The sequence below is a fragment of the Rhinatrema bivittatum genome, chromosome 7 (genome assembly GCF_901001135.1).
Source record: "Rhinatrema bivittatum chromosome 7, aRhiBiv1.1, whole genome shotgun sequence".
Taxonomy (NCBI): Eukaryota; Metazoa; Chordata; class Amphibia; order Gymnophiona; family Rhinatrematidae; genus Rhinatrema; species Rhinatrema bivittatum.
Genome location: NC_042621.1, coordinates 136,695,203 through 136,716,438, shown reverse-complemented (window position 1 = coordinate 136,716,438; position 21,236 = coordinate 136,695,203). Strand labels below are relative to the sequence as shown.

Below are 21,236 nucleotides of genomic sequence, written 5' to 3'. Positions count from 1 at the left end.
TGCTGTTGAATGATAACGTAAAAATTAGCATCAATGGTATGCCTACTGTGTGCATATGTTTTAAATTGAAATTTAAGTGTGTATTTCCATAATAACACTGTCCAATATAATCATCAGACTATGATATTGCAAGCCACACTGATGAAAAACAGTTGTAAATATATAAAACACGGGAGGGAAGTATTCAAATGTAGACTACCAGCATAATTCTTTTTAGCTAGTGAGCCATAGTCTGATCATCATTTTCACTCTTTTTCCATGTTATAACTCATTTTTTAGCCAAATAAAAACTTCACTTTTTCAAGAACTTGTGTGCGGTGGTATATCAATTCAACAATTCACAACTGATGTTCAAATAAACCCTACACAGGCCGCATTTTGAAGTTTTAACTTCTTCTTCAAGGGTATTTGATCCATCTTTCTCTTTCACTGCTCCATTACACACTATGGCTTGCCAGCACCCAGCAGAAGTGGTTTTTATATAGTTCAAAGTGGAAAGATTCTGGTGAATCACTGACTTTTAGGTGCTATAAAGGATTTGATATCATAGAGGACGTTACAATCAAGTGCATCTCAGGACAGCTTTCTCACTGGAGCAGATCCCTTCCAATCTTCAGGCCAGGCGGCTTAGGTAGGGGATGCGGCCACCCTTCCAAATGTAGGTTACTGCTCACCAGGAACTTTTGGTTCAGAATATATTTTATTATCTCAAGTTGGCAAGCAGGTGAACATCAGGACAGGTCTGCTGACAGACGGTATGTGTTAACAACCATGCCTCTGATACACCCCTGTAATGCCTCTCTTGTGTTGCCAAACATACGCAACTTAGGAATATACATGTGCTCTTTCTGGCAGCTAATGGTCTACTTAGCCAAATATGGCTGATTTAGGTGGGTTAACTCTACTTTTATCTGTGTAAATGCACCTAAGTCTTTGAAAATGTACACCATGCTGCATTTCTAGAAAACAAAGAAGGTGATGAGATTGTTGCTGTCAATGAGAGCTAAAACAATTCTCTTTGTTGCAGCTTATGAACTTCCTTTGTTTGGTGCGTTCGAGGCATACACAGACCATCCTGCTTTCCAACCGCACCAACCGCCCTTGGCATCTGAAACCCATCATTGAGGGAGAGCACTGGACAGGGCCTGACTTCATCATTGTGAAGGCCCAACAGCAGAATAAGCCTTACGAGATTACCTACCAACCCCTAACCATGACTACTGAAGGCAAACACCAGGTATAGCTATTCTTTTCTATCACCCATCTAAATATAGACCAGATACTGCAGTAATCTCCAAGAATGTGTAAACTTCTTGAAAAAGAGGCTTGCAAAACAATCTTATAAATCAGGAAAAATTTGGAAGGTTTATTGAATCAGGTTAATGATCTTTTATAAAGAAATTATTTATTGTAGACAAAAGTAGCAGAGCCATTAAAATCTGATGCCAATCTGCAGAAAATCTAATGTAGATCCACTAGAAATACATTGTAGGTTTTGTGAAATATTAGACCTGTATCTGAGTTTTCAAAGATCCTTGGGGAAAATTTTGATGGGAGTAATATTCAGTAAGCCGGTATGCAGATAAGTTATCCGGCTACAATTAAATGGATAACTTGTCTTGGATATTCAGTGGGATAAACTTCCTACCGTATATCCCTGTTCCCTGTACATACCCGTTCAGTCCAGACTCTTGAGTTTTGCCTCACCTCCAACAGATGAAGACAGAGAAGTTTTGACTTAGCTGCCATATATCCTGAGGTGCCACCTGCAGTCGGTCAGTATTTCTCTGTCTCTAGCAAATGGTGGAGGTGCAAAATCCTGCAGTCTGAGTTAGGGATATAATAAAAAAAACAAAATCCAAAAGAACAACAGAAGAAAAAAGAAGGGGAATAGATTGTTTTTCTTCTAGCCTCTCAGGGGGTTGGCAAGTCCTAGTGGGACCATTCCCTCTGTTAGCTGAGGCAGGCGAGCAGAGGGTCGGGGACCCTGTAAACTCTGCGCCCAGGGTGATACTGGGGGTCCCGGCTCACTCTTCTTGGGGGGGGGGGGAACAGGGAGAATCCTTAGGCGCCTGGTTTGTATTTTGTTTTTAAGAAAGTTTAACGAACTTAAAAAAAAAAAAAAGCAAGTCGGAAGGGGCCGAGTTTGCTGTATGGTAGGCTCTTCAATTGTTTTCTCCTCCGGCTCTCTCCCTGCTGGGGCCTTTTTTCTTAATTTCTTTCTTTGGCTCTGCTCTGCTCCTGCGGCCGGCGCACGTCCCTCAATACCTCGTGGTGCGGCTTGCAGTGCATGCAGGGAAGTGCGCACAAGACTCTTGCATGCCGGTATTTGTTCCCAGTACCTCCCCAGAGGAGAAGGCATGTTAGGAAAACTCTCTGGGGGCATGGCCATTGTTGCCGGCAGCCTGGGTGGCTCGTTCTGGTGCAGTGTTCCTCCCAGCAGCCTGCAGCAGACCCGTTCCCGCTTAGCGCGGGATCAGACGCCATTTTGTCCGCTTTCGTGGCTCCCGCGCAGGTTGTGGAGAGGGAAAGGGACTCCTCCCTTATCTCCGCAGACTTTGGGGGGGGGAGGAATTGCTAGAGATCCGGCCTCTCCCCCTCAGAACAGCCCCGGAGAGGGCTCAGAATCCTCATCATCTTTTTCTTCAGAATTCATGTTGTTGCTGCATAAGACTTTTAAAGCAAGGAAAGCAGCACAGAAAGGGGGGGGGGGGGGGGGGGTTAGCAGAGCTTCCCCTAAGGCCTCTAAAAAGCACAGGACCCTGGAAAGGAGGGTCTCTGCTCCTAAACGACCCCAAGTCCTGGACAAGGAGGGCACTGCTAGGACTAAGTGTCCTCTCAGGTCCATGGTGCCCCAGCCTGGGGACAATTCCACTTCTGAAGCATCAGAGCCCAATGACCAACACGGGTTGGACCCCCAGAGAGTGGAGACCAACCTTGCTAACTTGGACCCGGATGAGCCGTCTTCGGGGTCCCCAATAGTTGAAGGGGATGACCCCAAAGTGGTTCAATTGTTCTGCAAGGAGGAATTGGACCCCCTTATTCCCGCAGTTCTGGAAGAGCTGGGCGTTGAGACCCCTCAGGAGGGCACTGAGCTAGGGGCCATAGATCCTGTGATGATGGGTCTTTGGGGTCTAACCAGGTCTTTTCCTTTTCATATGTCAGTCAGCACTCTGTTGTTTCCCGTCGATAGCAGGCTGAATTAGCCATGCTGTCTGGGAGGCGTCCATGCGACCTGTAGGCGGAGTTTTTTCCTCAGGAGTCAGAGTTTTGAACTCTGTGCGGCTGCACCGTCATCTCCTGCGCTTTTCAGTGCCCTCCTCCTCAGTCTCTTTTTTTCCGTGCGCCATCCGCATGCGGGGTTTTTTTCTCCTCAGAGATTTTTTCTTCACTAGCCTCTAATGGCTTCTAGACGGTCTAGCTTCAAATACTGCCAGTGCGGTAAAGTTATGTCCATCACTGATGGACATAACTTTACCGCACTGGCAGTGACGCCATGTCTTCAGCGGCCGTGCAGGCGTCCATCTTCGCGAGCAGCTGGAGGCAGGAGAGGTCGTCCGATGTCCGGAGGGGGGTGCAAAAAGTAAGTCGCTTCGCCGGGCGCCACGTCTTCAGCGGCCGTGCAGGCGTCCATCTTCACGAGCAGCTGGAGGCAGGAGAGGTCGTCCGATGTCTGGAGGGGGGTGCAAAAAAAGTAAGAGAGGGGACTGGCAATCCCGACTTCCTGGTATCTGTCATTTCAAATGACATTTGAAATGACAGATACCAGCGTGGCCGTGAAGCGTTAGGCCCGCGCACCCAGGATACTGTATAGGCGCTCTATACAGTAAAATGGGTTGCAGGGGCCTAACGCTTCACGGTCACTTCTTAGACGCAGCTTGCATTTGCAAGCTATTTACATACAGGATTGAGCGGTAGGTGAGCTGCACTGTGCGTGCGGCAACCGCGGGTGCGCCAGGCACTAACGCAGCTCTTCCTACCGCTCGTTACTGGCTAGACCTGAGAGTCGGGCTCCTAATCCCCAATTCCAGACCGTTTGACCCATTCATCACCGGGTCCAGCTAAGCAGAAAGCGTCGTCGAGAAAGAGAGCGTCCTCGCTGGAACCACAGGGCCCCATCTGGCACCGACCCAATCACCGCGCCCAAACCGGCCAAGTCTCCAGCATCTGGAAAGAAGGCCCACAAGCAAGTACTACGTCCCCCCACTCGGGAGGAGCACCGAGAACATCGGGCCACAAGCAGGGATCCACTCCCGGCCCTTCCCGCCCCTCGGCACCAGAGCCAACGGCGCAGGGAACCCAGCTTGGAACACCATCGGAGCATACAAAGCATACAGAGCGTCCGCTTACAGACCATCCGAAGCACACGACGCATATGAAGCATCCAACACATACGCCGCGCACGCCGCACATGGCACACTCCATGCGCAAGACGCATTCAACACGTCCTAAGAAAACAGCGCACCCAAAGCAAAAACACCTGGTGCATTCGAAGCAGCATGCTCCTGAAACACAATCTACACACTCTGAGCACTCTGCGCACTCAATGTGCCGCAAGCATCCACGGAAAAACTTGGAAGAACCACACATTCATGTGGAAATCCTTTCAGACCCGGACCCTGACTCCTTATCGTCCGAGAGTCCTTCGGGGAGCTGTGACACAATCTACTCAGACTTGTCTTCCATTTCTAGACAGAAGCGATGGTCACCCCAACTGTAGGAACCCCTGGTGAAGCGGCACAGACCTTCTCCCGCTCTACCACCATGTACTCAATTATGCCGGACGGCAGCAGAGGACATCTTATTAGCTGTACTGCCTAAAGACCCTCCGCCAGTTGGGACCAAATTCCACCACATGCTGAGAGCCTGGCCTCTAAGGCTATGCTGCAGATCTCTCAAGCCCTCAACTCCTTCTTTGCAGATCTGGAGTCCAAGGAGCCCAGAACAAGGCCTCTGACTGCTTCCCCACCAGCCTCACCTCTGGCTCCTCCCCACCTAGGCCCGAAAAACTGTTGGATCGACCTTCTCCAACCTCCATACGTTCACAGAGCCCGGACTCCCAAATCTCGACTGCTTCTTCCCTGAGTTCCCTCCACAGGCATGCCCTCGGACGCTCCAGAGGGACTCCCAAAACCCTATTCACTATCAGAAGATTTCTCCTATGCTAAGTTAATAGAAAAAGTGGGAAACCTGTTGAAAGTGGAGACGGGAAAGATCCCTGACTCACGGTCCGAGGTATCTTGAAAATCTTTGAAATTCCCCCGGAACTGACAGCCCTCTCACCTCATCCAGTTCTGGATGTGGTACTTACCAAGATGTGGGAGTCCCCTTTCTCAACCCTCCCAGCTTCATGGAAGACAGACTTAAAATTTTGCATGCAAAATTCTTCAATCTATGCGTCTGCCCATCTACCACATAATTCCATTGTGGTAGAATCCACTATGACAAAAGCCAAAAGATCTAAACTGCATTCCAATGTGCTGCCTGGTAAAAACCACCGATACCTGGATGAATTTGGGCGAAAGACCTATCATGCTGCTATGCTATCCTCAAAGATTCACCACCATCAATTTTACGTGACGCAGTACCTATATGAATGCTTACAGGCTTTACGACCTGCCTGTCTCTTGACCAAGGGAACCCTGCCACAACCCTTCCTAGATATGAAAGAAGGCCTACACCATTTACTAAAAACTATCTACGAGGCCTTCAAAACTTCAGCTCGGACATTATCGGTGGCAATCACTGGTCGACGCCTTGCTTGGTTCTGGGCAAGTGCTATTCGAGATGACCTACCATGCAAGGAAGATAATCTGTTCGGAGACAAGTTTGGTGAAACAGTGTCCTACCTTAAGGAACAGAACGTTGCAATGCTGTCTCTAACATCACCCTCAGATCAGCACACTGCCTCCAGGAGATTTTACCCCTCTTACCAATGTCTACCATATCACAGGTGTCAGTACCGACCCTTTTTATCCTACTGGTCACAACAGTACACACAGCCGAGACCTCCAGGCCAGTCCCAACTGTCTCACCCAAGACCACGCCAACAAAAACAGCCCAGACAGAGCTCGGCCGCTCCTCAGAAACAGGCCCCTAATTTTTGAACATCGCCGCGCCACCCCCACCGCATTACATAGGAGGATGCCTCAAACACATCTACTTGAAAAAACAAAAAACTGTCAAAGAGATGGAATCTTAAACTGACCAATTTCTAAATACCATCACCATAACACGGCAAGATATGCTGTAGCCTGAATTATTGCGAACAAAGAGACCTCATACAAATGTGGCTGGGTTACCATTTGCAGTGCCCAAAACGCCACTCAGTTTGTGCGGTGATAACTTTTCAGAGTGCACCGTCATCAAAGTTCAAATCATCGGTCTCTTTGTTGAAGGATGAAAGTAAGGACAACTTGTGTCGGTTTACTGGCAAAAAGTTAGGCAGTGAGAAATTATTATCATAACGTTTTACTTATCTTGCGTTTTGGGCACTGCAAATGGTAACCCAGCCACATTTGTATGAGGTCTCTTTGTTCGCAATAATTCAGGCTACAGCATATCTTGCCGTGTTATGGTCAAACACTTCTACAACACCTGGGAGTTAATCACCACAGAACGTTAGGTTCTCGATATAATCCAAGAAGGTTATCTCTTATACTTCATGAGCTCTCCACCACTCCCTCACATAGCCCCTCTTTGAGCGACAATGACCCAAGTACCATCTCTAAAAGCGGAAGTTTCTGCTTCTAACACATACCCTAACAGCACACAAACCCGAGGCTTGGGACGCACAGACAGCATGGCTAATTCAGCCTGCTATCGACGGGAAAAAGCAAGTTTGCTTACCGTAAATGGTGTTTCCATAGATAGCAGGATGAATTATCCATGCGAACCCGCCCACCTTCCTAGATAGTCTTGGAATCCTTCTATTTTTTGCAATATGGCTTGGCTACAAAGAGACTGAGGAGGAAGGCACAGAATCGCACAGAGTTCAAAATTCTGTGACTCCTGAGGAAAAAACTCCACCTACAGGTTATGTGGACGCCTCCCAGACAGCATAGCTTATTCATCCTGCTATCTACGGAAACACCATTTACGAGAAGCAAACTTGCTTTTTCGTGAGTGGGATACACCGGACAGTGGGTTGAAGGTTAGTTGGGCGATGGACTAGCTATACCTGTTGCCAGATGAGGCACTTGACCTTCTGAGGATTTCTAAGGTGGATGCTGCAGTGTCTGCAGTTACCAAGAAGACGACAATTCCTGTCACCAGTGTGGACCTCCAGGATAGGAAGCTGAAAGCTCATTTGAAGAAGATCTTTGAGGTGGCGGCTCTGGCAGCGAGAGCTGCAACATGTAGCAGTTTTATGTTGAGATCCGGTCTTCTCTGGGTGCAGCACTTGCAGATGGACAAGTCCTTGTCAGGCTCTAATACCCTGCAGGCCGAACTGCTGGAGGTTGTGGTGGCCTACAGTGCGGATGCATTGTATGATCTGCTCCGCAGTTCAGCCCGGTCAATGATGTCTGCAGTTTCCGCTCGTCGCCTCCTCTGGTTGAGGAACTGGTCGGCAGACGTCTCTTCTAAGGCACAGCTGAGCTCCTTGCCAAACTACTCTTTGGCAAGGAGTTGGAGGATTTGATTAAATCCCTTGGAGAAAGTAAGGTCCACAAGTTGCCAGAAGATAAGCCAAGAGCAAAGGGTCCCTTCCCCTCTCATTCCCGTTTCCGGGGAAATCGGAGATTTCGAGCACCTAGGTCATCGGACTCCTCCTCCAGACAGGTCTCGGGCAGGCAGCAGTCTTGGACCCAGTCCTTTTGTGGTCGATGTTCAGGCAGAGATGGTTCCTCCCAAGGCTCAGGTGGACTCAAATCTTCCTAATGAGAAGAGGCTGATTCATGCCTTGATTCCAGCAATAGGGGCCAAAATCACCTTGGACTAATGGGTCCTCAGCATTATATAGACTACTTCAGCCTCCATGAGGCTCTCTACTTCACCTTCATTTGTCCCCTGTTTTGCCTCTCTCTTGTAATAACCCCTCCTCCATTTCCTCGATGGGATTCCCCAGTTTGGTCCCACCTTTTGCTTTCTTCTCTTCACATCCAACCCCTTACCTGCCCCCACGCTAATACCTGCCCCCTGCTATATTTCTCTCTCTCTAGATACTAACTGGACCAGTCCTGCATTCTTCCCCATCAGTTGCAACTATTGTTTACCCGTTTGTACCAGCTCTTGTCAATCTCTTGTTTCTTTTCTGTTATCTGTTCCCCCTGCATACAAAGTTTTCTCTACTGTTTTAGCCCATATTGCTCTTTGTACAGCCCTTGAGCGAAGTTAATGCACCCTTTGTACCAGTTTGTGCCACGTCCCGTTACCTCTATATTGGTTTCGCCCACGAGCGAAGTTTTCTATTGTTATTGTTTTCCATTGTTATCTATTGTTCTATGTACAGCCCATGAGCAATGTTCTATGTACAGCCCATGAGCAAAGTTTACCGTTCACTGTAAACCGAGGTGATCTGTATCCCATACAGGAACCCCGGTATATAAAACCCAATAAATAAATAAAATAAATAAATTATAAGACAAGGCTACGCTTTAGACTTTGCTCATTCGCTCCCAGATTGGTTCCTGGTCTCTCCATGCTCTTAAGAGCAAAAACAGTTAGCGGTGCGGGACACCGTCCATTACCTCAGTGAATTAGGGGCCATTGTGCTAGTGCCCCTGGAAGAGTGGGGGTCCGGTCGCTACTCCATTTACTGCATTGTACTCAAGAAGGAAGGCACGTTCCGCCCCTTTTCAACTTGAACAAGCTAATGCCACCCTCAAGTTCCTCGTTTTCACATGGAAACTCTCCGTTCGGTGATTGCTTCGGTCCATAAAGGGGAGGTCCTCACCTCGCTGGGCCTGACGGAAGCATACCTACACATAGGCATTTGCCCCAGCCACCAGAAGTACTTAAGGTTCATGATTCTGGGGGAGCATGTCCAGTTTTGCACCCTGCCCTTCAGTCTCGCCACGGCTCCCAGGACTTTTACCAAGGTGATGGTAGTGGTGGCTGCGGCACTCTGGAAGGAGGGGGTCTTGGTTCATCCTTACTTGGACAATTGGCTGATCCGAGCAAAGTCAGAACCTCTCTGTCGGATGGTGGAGGATCGAGTCCTCCAGCTATTGAGATCACTGGGATGGATATTCAATTTGGTCAAGAGTCACCTAGTCCCCTCCCAGACCTTAGAGTTCCCGGGGGCTCTTTTCGGTACGAGTTTGGGCAAAGTTTTTCTCACCAAGGAATGAATCTGCAAGTTACAGGCTCAAGTGCGCTCTCTGTTGGACAAGCGTTTGCCCAGGGTCTGAGATTACTTGCAGGTCCTCGGGTCCATGACATTCACCTTGGAGCTGGTTCCATGGGCCTTTGCTCATATGAGACCTCTATAGTCTGCTTTGTTATCCTCTTGGATCCCATCTTGGAGCAGTTTCAGCTGCCTCTTCCTCTCACCAAATCTGCTTGCTGCAGCCTCTCTTGGTGGCTCCTCCCGGACCCGTTGCGCCGGGGGGGGGGGGGTGGACTTGGAGATTCCTACCTGGACAGTAGTAACTACGGATGCCAGCCTTTCTAGGTGGGAGTGGTTTGTCCGGACCATTCGGTCCAGGACAATGGTTGAGGGAGGAGGCATCGTGGTCGATCAAATGGTTGGAGACCAGAGCGGTGTGGATGGCTCTGCAGGCTCTTCTTCTTTCAGTGTGGGGAAGATCCGTGTGGATCCTGTCAGACAATGTGACCGCAGTGGCCTATATAAACCGTCAAGAAGGTACAAAGAGCTGGGTGGTCGCCTTGGAGGCCCAGGAGTTTATCAGCTGGGCAGAACTGCATCTGGAGAGGATTGCAGCCTCACACATTGCAGGCACGGACAACGTTCAAACGGATTTCCTCAGCCAGCACCAGCTGGATCCCAGGAATGGGAGCTTTCGGAGGAAGCCTTTCACCTTATATGCTGCAAGTGGAGCCAGCCCAGCATGGACTTAATGGAAACTTTCTGCAATGCCAAGGCCCCAAGGTTCTTCAGTCGGTGTCAGGAGACAGGAGCAAAGGGGGTGGACGCTCTGGTCCTCCCTTGGCCATCAGACGACCTTCTGTATGGGTTTCCACCGTGGCCACTCATTGCCAAGGTGGTGCGCCAAATAGAAGTCCATCGCGGGGCATAATCCTTGTAGCTCTGGAATTGCTGCAGTGGCCATGGTTTGCGGACCTAGTCACCCCAGTGGTAGACGGCCCCTTATGGTTCCAGCTCCTGCCAAATCTTCTCTGTCAAGGTCCCGTTTATTTCGAAGAGGCAGATCGACTGAGAAATAAAGGGTATTCCAATTTATTTATTTTATTTAACATTTTTTATACCGACCTTCATGACAAGATTCATATCAAACCGGTTTACATGGAACTTAGGGACTAACAAAATAAACCAAATAACAGGATGGCTAAAGCACAGTTACATATAACAGGGAGATTGAATTTGGGGGCTAGAGTAGTCAGGAAGTAAAAGGAAAGCAAAAACTAAAGGTTGAACACATATTTATATATACTGGGGCTGGACCAGGGTCTAGCCAATTAGGTTGAGTCTGATTGAGAAGTATGTTGATATCTTAGAACTTAAGGAAAGGCTTGGCGGAAAAGCCAAGTCTTAAGTTTTTTTCCGAAGGTTAGGAGGCAGGGTTCCAATCTTAGGTCAGTCGGCAAGTTGTTCCAGATGACGGGGCCCGCTGTGGAGAGTGCGCGTTCTTTGGTGGAGGTTAGTCGCGTGGATTTAGTTGGTGGGACTTGAAGGGTTCCTTTATATGCTTCTCTGATGGGTCTTGCGGATGAATAAAGTTTGAATGGGATCTGAAGGTCTAGAGGTAGTTGATTGTGGATGGATTTGTGGATTATGGTGAGTGCCTTGTGTAAGATTCTGTATTTTATTGGCAGCCAGTGCAAGTTTCGATGTATGGGAGTGATGTGAGCTCCCCGGTTAGTGTTGGTTAAGATTCTAGCTGCTGCGTTCTGGAGCATCTGTAGCGGTTTGGTGGCGGAAATGGGGAGCCCTAAGAGGAGAGTGTTGCAATAGTCAGTTTAAGGAGTTGAACCATCTGAGAGCGTATCCAGATAATCCAATGTCTGAGAGGTGATTTAGAAGGATGGTGTGGTTCATGGTGTCGAACGCCGCAGAGATGTCTAAGAGGACAAGCAGGAATGAGAGCCCTTTGTCTAGGCCCAAGAGGATGTGGTCTGATAGGGAGATGAGGAGGGTTTCTGTACTGGATGATTTACGGAAACCGTACTGGGAAGGGTATAGGATTTTGTGTTCCTCCAGGTAGTCTGAGAGCTGTGTGTTCACCACTTTCTCTGTGAGTTTCGCTAGAAAAGGGAGGTTGGATATGGGTCGGAAGTTGGAGAGTTCTTTTGTGTCCAGCTTTGTGTCCAGCTTGGGTTTCTTCAGGAGGGATTTAAGGGATGCCGTTTTTAGCTCCTCCGGGTAGATTCCTTGGGCTAGGGAGCAGTTTATGATGTCAGCTAAAGATCTGGAGATAGTGCCCGGAATGAGGAGCAGAAGTTTAGTTGGGATGTGGTTAGTCGGATGGCTGGATGGTTTCAACTTTTTGAGGGTGGATTCAATCTCCAGAGGGGTAGTGGGCTCGAAGGAGTCAAGAGTGGCTCCAGGATAAAAAGTAGAGTTGGAGTTTAGGGCTGGGGGGATTGAGTTGGTAGGGAGAAACGCAAGTGTGTTAGCAATTTTATCCTGAAAGAAGAGTGCTAGCTCATTTGCTTTGGATTGAGCCTGGTCGTCTGGGATGGTGGGGGGAGAGGGTTTAGTGAGTTCGGATATATAGGAAAACAGGGCCCTGGCATCAAAATTAATATCATGAATTCTGCTGGCATAATAGTCTTTTTTGGACTGTAAGAGAGAGATCTTATAGATATGCATGGTGCGTTTATAATCGGATAGTGTTGTGGTGTTGGGGGTCTTCTGCCAAGTGCCTTCCTTGTGTCTGAGGTCTTGCTTCATCCGCTTAAGATCTGGTGAAAACCAGGGTTGTTTCCTTTTTTGTGCCCAATTGATAATTTTCGTTGCTTTGGGGCAAAGTTTATTGGCTATTGACTCCATGATATTGTGCCAGGATAGGAGGGCTGAGTTGGGGTTGGAGATATCCAGGTTAGGGAGTTCCCCAGAAAGATATTCACTGAGGATGTCAGAGGCACATGGTTTCCTGAAATGGATGGTGGAATGAGGTTGAGGCTGAATAGGGTTTCCTTGAGTCGTGAGAGTAGCTGATATTAGGGAATGGTCGGACCAGGGGACAGGGGTGCAGTCTGGAACGTTTTTGTATGATAGTTATGAGTTTAGGAAGATGAGGTCGAGCGTGTGTCCTGCTTTATGGGTGGGTTTATTGATAATTTGTTCAAAGCCCATTGCCAGGAGTGTGGAGAGGAAGGTTTCACAATTGGGAGAGAGCGGAGAGGTGTCAACATGCAGATTGAAGTCCCCCAGTATCATAGCTGGTGAATCTGTGTTGATGTGTTTAGCAATGGTTTCTATGAGGGGTGAGGCTTCGGAGTCTAGTAATCCTGGCGGGGCATATACTAGGAGAATTTGAATGTGTTTTGACTTGAACAGTCCTAGTTCCAGTTTTTTAGAGGAGGTCTTGACTGGTTGCTGGCTGAGATTGAGTTCTTTTTTGGTGGCCGCCTCTTTTTTTGAGTCTTGGAACTGAGAAGAAATCATAGAGGTGTATCGGTAACTGGTTTATCAAGGGGGTGTCAGAACTTTTTAACCAGGTTTCCGTGATGGCACAAACGTCTGGTTTAGAGTCCAGAAGATAATCGTTAAGGATGTGGGTTTTCTTAGTAAGGGACTGAGCGTTGAAGAGGGTTAGAGAGAATATCGTGAGTCCTAATAGCTGGGTGAGGGGTGAAATCATGATTGGGATGAGAGATCTCGTTATATGGCTCAGGGATCGTTGTGAAAGCTTCGAGTGGTAGGAGTGGTGATGATGAATGATAGGGATGGGGTAGGTTTTCATGGTGCCTTCTCAGAAGGTGTAGCGGAGAGGCTGGTGGATGTTGGCAGAAGCTGGCAGATCTGGATGAGTGTTGCAGAGACTGGGAGACTGCTGGATGCGTGTAGATGATGGTGGACCCTGGCGAGTGCAGGATGAGTACTGGGTGAGGCTGGAGGATGCAGGCAGAAGCTGGCAGATCTGGAAGAGTGCTGCAGAGACTGGGAGACTGCTGGATGAATGCTGGATGAGTGCTGGATGCGTGTAGATGATGGTGGACGCTGGCGAGTGCAGGTTGAGTACTGGTTGAGGCTGGTGGATGCTGGTAGAAGCTGGCAGAGCTGGAAGGGTATTGCAAGGCCTGGAAAGATTGTTGGATAAATGCTGGCCGAGGCTGGAAGAGGCTGGGCGAAAAGATGGGAGCTGGAAAATGCTGGGTGAGAGCTTGGATGAAGTATTGTAGGGGGAGTGGTAGTAGGCGATGCAGGTTCTGTCCTGGGGGCTCACAAAGGGGCGCACTAAGGGGCAGGCCCCTTAGGGCGCGCTCCTTCGGGCGGGCGATGCCAGTGGGAGGCGCAGCGATTTAAAGGCCTTTTTGGCGTGCTCTGATAGGCCTAGAGCCTCTCGGGGGCGCAGCTGACTCACTGTGTATGCTCTGCGGTTTCCCTTCCTTCTGCTTTCTTTTTTGTTTATTTCTTCTTTTTTTTTTTGTTTTGCTGCTGTTCCGGTTGCCTCCTCTGCACGGTTCGCGGAGTTGCGAGCGGGCTCTAGCCCCGATTGGGCCTCGAGAGCCCCGGCAGAGGAGGAGACATGAGGTGGCCGATGCCGGGAGCAGGAGGTCGAGGAGCGGCGTCGAGGAGCGGCGTCCGATGCCGGGAGCGGGAGGTCGAGGTCCAATGCGGTGATTGCTACTCTTTTACAGTCCAAAAAACCTCTACTTCCCTGTCATATGTCAGATGTTTTCAAGTTTTGGTGTATGGACCACGGTGTGCATCCCACTCGAGCCTCCATCTCTGATGTCTTGGCCTTTTTACAGGCTGGTCTGGTTAAGGGTTTATCCTATAATTCCCTGCATGTTTAGGTAGTGGCTCTGGGTTGCTTTTGGGGTAGAGTGTGCGGAGTTAGATTGTCTGCGCCCTCCCATCCGAAGCCCTTGTCCTTCCTGGAGCCTCAACCTAGTTTTAAGGCCATGTGTGCATCATCGTTTGAGCTTTTAAAACGCGAGATGTTAAAGATTTTTACTTTAAAAGTGGCTATAACTTCAGCTCGGAGGGTGTCAGAGCTTCAGGCCTTATCCTGCAGGGAGCCTTTCTTGAAGATTACAGATATAGGTGTGTCCTTGAGAAGGGTTCCCTCCTTTCTGCCTAAGGTGGTGTCAGCCTTTCATTTGAATCAGTCTGTGGAGCTCTCTTCTTTCCAGGGTTCAGGTTCTTCCAGGGATTTGCGAAGATTAGATGTGAGGTGGGCCCTGTTACATTACTTGGAGGTTACAAAGGTTTCCGTTTGTCAGATCATCTTTTTGTGCTATGGAATGGCCCCCCGAGAGGGCATAAAGCTTCTAGGGCCACAATTGCTCGGTGGTTGAAGGAGGCTATCAGTTCTACCTACATTACTAGTAGTACTAGTCGGCCGGTGCCGGTGGGGCTCTGTGCTCATTCTACCCGATCGCAGGCGGCCTTTTGGGCTGAGTGTCAGCAGGTTTGCTGCAAGAGATCTGTAGGGTAGCTACTTGGATATCTTTGTACACGTTTGCCAGGCACCATCATCTGGATATCCAGACCCCAGCAACAAGGGCTTTTGGCGAGAGTGTGCTGTGCTTCGAGCGGAACTCTCAGTGCCCCACCCAGTGTAAGGAAGCTTTGGTACATTCCAGGAGTTTGGATTGATGCGGGTACGTACAGGGAAAGAAAAATTGGTTCTTACCTGCTAATTTTCGTTCCTGTAGTAACTCGGATCAGTCCAGAGTCCCATCCAGTTCGGGAATGGGTAGATTGGAGAGTCTGCTCGACCATTTACATTGCTTTCACCGAAGAAGATGCATACAGTGTGACTCAGATTTCGGTCCTACCTAGGATGGGCAAGTTTGTTGAGTTTTCATAGTTCTACTCCCCTATGCTCGTTTGGGGATCAAAATTGGTTACTGTTTTTAGCTATAATGTTTATTCATCTGGCTTGGGTACAGTTCAATACTGATGGACTGCAGGTAGCACCTCAGGATATAGGGCAGCTCAGTCAAAACTTCTCTCTCTCCAATTGTCATGGGTCTGTTTTGAATATTGGCAATACGGGTCTTGCGCCGTATTGCCAATATTCAAAATGGCACCAGCGCTACTTTTGCCCTCACTATGTCATACGACCCATAATTGCCATATTGGCAATACGGCGAGAGTGCAGGAGGTCGCTCCCGGACCCCCGCTGGACTTTTGGCAAGTCTTGTGGGGTTAGGAGGCCCCCCCAAGCTGGCCAAAAGTCCCTGGGGGTCCAGCGGGGGTCCGGGAGCGATCTCCTGCACTCGTGACGTCGGGTGACAGGAACCAAAATGGCGCCAGCGCTACCTTTGCCCTGTTATATGGTAAGGGCAAAGGGCCACCGGCGCCATTTCTATTAACGCAGCCGTGGCCCGAGAGCGGGAGATCGCGGGAGATCGTGCCGGGACCCCCCCATTGGACCCCAGGTAATTTAAAACATTTTGGGGGGGTTCGGGAGGGTGGGGGATTTGTTTTAAAGGGTCAAGGTGGGTTATAGGGTTGTTTTGGTGTGCCGGTTTTCCCGCCCTCCCCCGATTTACGATTTTTTACAATTTAAAAAAAAACAAAAAAACATGACGATCAGATTTCCCTCCCCCCCCCAGCCAAAATCGATCGTTAAGACGATCGATCACACGATTCACATCCCTAATAATTTATATTGCTCAAAATAACATAATATACAGAAAAATTATTATTCAAAGATGCAGAATTCCCCTACAAGAACGCTATAAGAATGTCCCTTCCACCCTCTCTCCATATTCCCCTGGGCAGACCCCTTTCACTCTGCCCTTTCAAGCTCTAACTTCTCTGCTCTCCACTATCTCTCTTCTCCTCCTCCAGGCTCGTTCCCTTCAACTATCTCCAGTCCCCAGCCCTCCACTTCTAGAATTTGACCACTTTCTCATACAGCCTTTCACACAGGCTCCCTCTGTCCCACTTTCACACACACATACACATACCCTCACAGAGGCTCTCCCCCTCTTTCATACACACACACACACACATCCTCACACAGGATCTCCCCCCCTCTTTCACATACACATACACAAACATCCTCACACAGGCTCCCTCTCTCTTGCACACACACACATACACAAACCCTCAAGCAAGTTCCCTCTGTCCTTCACTCACACACAGACACACTCACACACACACACACACAAAAACACCCCTTCATACAGGCTCTTTCTCTTGCACACACACACCCTCTCACACAGGCTTCCTTAGTCCTTCTCTCAAACATACATCCTTACATATGCTCCCTCTCTCTCACACACACATCCTCAAACAGGCTCCCATTGGGCGTCCTTCCACTTTGGCCGCAAACATGATGGACTCTGCTTGCGGCTCATTGGGGCCTTCCTTAACTTCAGCCATTAGTAGAGATGTGAATCGTGTGATCGATCGTCTTAACGATCGATTTCGGCTGGGAGGGGGAGGGAATCGGATCGTCGCCGTTTGGGTTTTTAAAATATCGTGAAAATCGTGAAAATCGAAAACCGGCACACTAAAACATCCCTAAAACCCACCCCGACCCTTTAAAATAAATCCCCCACCCTCCCGAACCCCCCCAAAATGCCTTAAATTACCTGGGGTCCAGAGGAAGGGTCCCGCTGTGATCTTCCACTCTCGGACCTCCGGTGCTTGTAGAAATGGCGCCGGCGCTACCTTTGGTTTTTCCGTACGGAAAAACGATTCGCGGCAGGAGATCGCTCCCGGACCCCCGCTGGATCCCCAGGGACTTTTGGCCAGCTTGGGGGGGCCTCCTGACCCCCACAAGACTTGCCATAAGTCCAGCGGGGGTCCGGAACGACCTCCTGCAGTCGAATCGTGTTGTCTATGGCCGGCGCCATTTTGCGCTGCCATTTTGCGCAAAATGGCGCCGGACATTGACAGAGGTTATCTTAATGTTCATTCTCCACACGAAGAACCTAAAAAGAGAGGGTCTGCAAGACCCAGTTTCTGGGTTGTTCCTGTTACTCTGGATTCCCCTTTTTTTCAGGTTGCAGGTCATCGCTTCTTCAGTGTTGATTTTTAATATATGTACTACTTCCTCGGGCATTGGGTGTGTCACCAAGCTAACATCCATAGACACGCTTTGGCCATACTGATATTCCTTTGCCAAGTGTCCTATCTGTCCACAGTTAAAACTTTCAAAAGGGAAACTTTGAAAAATGAGGAAAATAGAAAAAAACTGAAAGGAGCAGCTAAAGAGGTTAGGGCTGTTCATCTTTGAGAAGAGACAGCTGGGGGGGGGGGGAGGGATATGATAGAGGTCTTTAAAATCATGAGAGGTCTAGAACTGGTAAATGTGAATCGGTTATTTACTCTTTCGGATAATAGAAGGACTAGGGGGCAATCCATGAAGTTAGCATGTAGCACATCTAAAACTAATCGGAGAAAATTCTTTTTTAATCAATGTACAATTAAACTCTGGAATTTGTTGCCCGCTGTAATATTCATGGAATCTCGCCGCTATAGCACTAGTAGTGACTTTACATGCCCCCGCCTTATCTTTTATACAGGTAATGAGAGATTTAGGGCCGCGAGCCTTAACTAAATTAGCTAACAATTTACTGGGCCGGTTGCCATATCGATACAACTGATACTTATAGTATCTCAAGATTTGGACGCTCGCTGGTGGAGGAGTGCCTGCAGCGTTTCACGGATGCCCTCCATCTCCCGTTTGTTGGTCTCCGACTTTGCCTTCATATGCCTGAGTTGGGCATTTTTTAAGTCAGCCGTTAATTTCAAGATCTCTGCGTTTCATTTCTTATTTTGGGTGGCTACATAAACTATAATGTGTCCCTGCATTACAGCCTTTCCCGCTTCCCACAAAACCCTGGGCGCTACGTCCGGACTTGAATTTAAACATATATATTCCTCCCAGTGCTCTGTAAGGAAACGAGAGAACTCTTTGTCTAGGAGCAAGCACAGAGGCATGCGCCACAAAAAGGGAGGCCTCGGGTCCTTCCCAGGATAATAGTGACTGATACCGGGGCATGATCTGACAGGGCAATCGTGCCTGTGGCAGCCGCAGACGTTTTAGGAAACAGAGATTCGGAGATCAAAAAGTAATCTAACCTAGAGTAGGACCCATGAGGATGGGAGAAAAAAGTATAGTCCTGTTCTCCGGGGTGCAGAGCTCACCATACATCTGGCAAGCTTAATTCCTGAAACAAAAAGTTGAGTCCCATGCGCATATCACCAGGGTCCACAGACTTGGGGGGTTTACAGTCCTCCCGTTTGTTGGCTACAGTGTTAAAGTCGCCCCCCACCAACAAAACGCAGTCAGAGAGCTCACCCAGTAGCCCCATTAAATGTGTGAAAAACTCATGTACATACACGTTGGGAGCATATATATTACACAATACCACTTTTTGCTGGTTACACAATCCCTGAACAATGACATAACAACCCGCTGGGTCATGCCACACCCTTTCCTGTTGAAAGGCTAATTGTTTATGAATTAATATAGCCACCCCACGTTTGCATGAGGAGTATGAGGAGAAAAAGCATTGTCCCACCCACACTCTCTGCAGTTTGGCATGTTCTCCAGCCGATAGGTGGGTTTCTTGGAGGAACACCACCTGTGAGCCCATGCATTTAAAGGCCATTAACAATTTCTTTCATTTGATAGGGGAGTGAATTCCATCCACATTAAGAGAAGTGAATTTTATTGTAGCCATGGTAATGAGAACCTAAAAGTTCGCAGCAGGTGGACATTGTACAGGAATTCGTATTATCACAAGTCCCTCGGCTCCCCAGCCTGAGCCTCCGGGATCATATGGAAACAGCATCAATAACAGTCTACCAACTTCTAGCAAGAGCTGTCTCCCAACCAGTGAGACACAGACATCCATGAATACTCCCTCCGTTTCCCACCCTATCCCCATCATCCACACCCATACATACCATTCATTCCATATGCACCAATAATCCTTCCTCTCACCCTTGTATCCTTCATCTTGTAGCCCTAGGAGGCCCGAAACGTCAACGCTCCCCTCCAATCTGGAGCGCGCTGACGTCCCCCTCCGCCCCCCTCTCCTTCCCCCTCAACATCCAGTAAACTATGTGTAACATGCCAACATTATGTGTAACACTAAGATTTGAACCAGTATAACAAAAAGGGGTGGGGCATGGGCATGGTCTTGGCAGGGCATGGGTGGGCCAGGTCTCTACCTTGAAGTCTGTGCGCAAGTCTTTATGTGCACAAGCGCGCATTGGGGCCCCTTACCACTTAACTTTACTTCTGCTTAGATGGCATGTTATTTGTAAAATTTAAAAAAATAGGGTAGTCAGTGGGATTTTAAGAGTCGGGGCTAATAGGGTAAAAGGGAGGTGAGCTAGCTAAGGGGGTCAGGAAGTCCTCTTCATAACTGGGGCGAACTGGGAATGAACTTGGAAAAGAGCTAATTGCATTGGCACGCATGTCTAGTAAAATCCTCCCCACTAATGTGAACGAGGGGACATATGCGCACACGTGCGCCGTCAGTATGAAATCGTGTGCACATGTATGCACAAATAGTCGATTTTAAAATACGTGCACATACATGTGAACATTTCCGCATATGTTTTAAAATTGCACCATCCATGTTCACTTGGGCCTTAAAATTTACCTCACTGTGAGTGCTGGATGCTGGTTTTTGCAGAACATTTGCCATTCATAGGAGAGCACACAGGAGTTTTTTTTAATGTATTTTTATTGTTCCTTCACCTTGGCTGCTGCAGTTTGCAATCCCTTCAGGGTTAAAAACCCCTTTTTGACAGGTCCAAAATACATCACTCAGATTCAGATGCAGCTTGGTCCACATTGTAAAGCTCCAACACATGATAAGCTTGTGGGGGCAGGAACATGGTTTATAGTAGCTTGCTGCTGTTGCGATCCCGGTCACTGGGGCAGTGACCGGGCCCTTACCTCCCGCTGAAGCGCCGCGGTTCGCGGGGTCCCGGACCTCCCGAGTCGCGTGGCAGCGGCTGAAGACCGCCGGGTTCTGGGCCTCTCAGGCCGTGTGGCAGCGGCGTCTCCACGAGGGAGACGCCGCCAAAGACTCCGCCCCCCGGGACTGCTACGCGCGCGCGAAGACCTGGCTTTTCTGCCTTGAGCCCCGGATGTCAGGGTCCGCCTCCTGATGATGTCAGACGCCGGTAAGGGGATTTAAACGGGGGCCCGGGAGTTCAGACTTTGCCTTGCAACGAGGTCACTTCCTGAAGTGCTAGTTGCCTCCTGTTCCATCGGTTCCTGATTCCTGCCTGCCTGCCTTGTATCCTGCTTGCCTGACCAGCGTTTCCTGCTTGCCGCCTGCCTTGATTCCAGCTCGAGATTCTGACTTTGCTTGCTTGCTGCCTGCCCTGATTTCAGCTAGTGACTCCGACTCTGCCTGACTGCCGCCTGCCTTGACTCCGGTCCGTGACTCCGTCTCCGCTTGCCTGCCGCCTGCCTCGACCTCTGCCTGTGACCCCGACTCCGTCTGCCAGCCTCCAGTCCTGACTCCGCTCCGAGACTCCATCTCGACCTGCTTGCACCCAGCCTTGACTCCGGTTCACACTCTTCCTGGGTTCATCAGTACTTCGCCTAAGTCCCAGCGGTCCGGGTCCCTACGGGCTCCTCCTGGGGGGACCTCGGACTTCCAGGGTGAAGACGCCTAAGCCCTAGCGACCCGGGTTCCTACAGCTCCTCTGGAGGGATCACGGGTTTCCAGGTGAAGTCTCGTCAGCCCAGTGTGTGTTCTGCCTCCCGACCGTCCTTCCTGGCCGGTCGGCCCAAGGATCCACTTCCGGGATTGGATAGTCGCAACAGCTGCATTTACATTTTAGGGGGAGTTGGGGACCACATCAACTTAAGATGGAGTCAGCACTGATCCCTGCTCAACCTCCCTGTTTTGCCACTACTTTTTAATTTTTGAGCCAACAGCACTTTAAGATAATGTGTTCCCATGAGGTTGGGCTGCCATCGCAT

At 49.2% G+C, this 21,236-nt stretch overlaps 1 protein-coding gene across 1 annotated transcript in view; it reads left to right on the top strand.

Moving 5' to 3' along the window:
* Window positions 1-21,236, top strand: part of HYDIN (HYDIN axonemal central pair apparatus protein) — a 1,819,717-nt gene that overhangs the window by 1,721,691 nt on the left and 76,790 nt on the right. Inside the window, exon 81 of the mRNA XM_029609235.1 lies at window positions 1,028-1,237. Within this exon, the coding sequence (XP_029465095.1) occupies window positions 1,028-1,237 (210 nt within the window). The remainder of the gene's footprint in view (window positions 1-1,027; window positions 1,238-21,236) is intronic.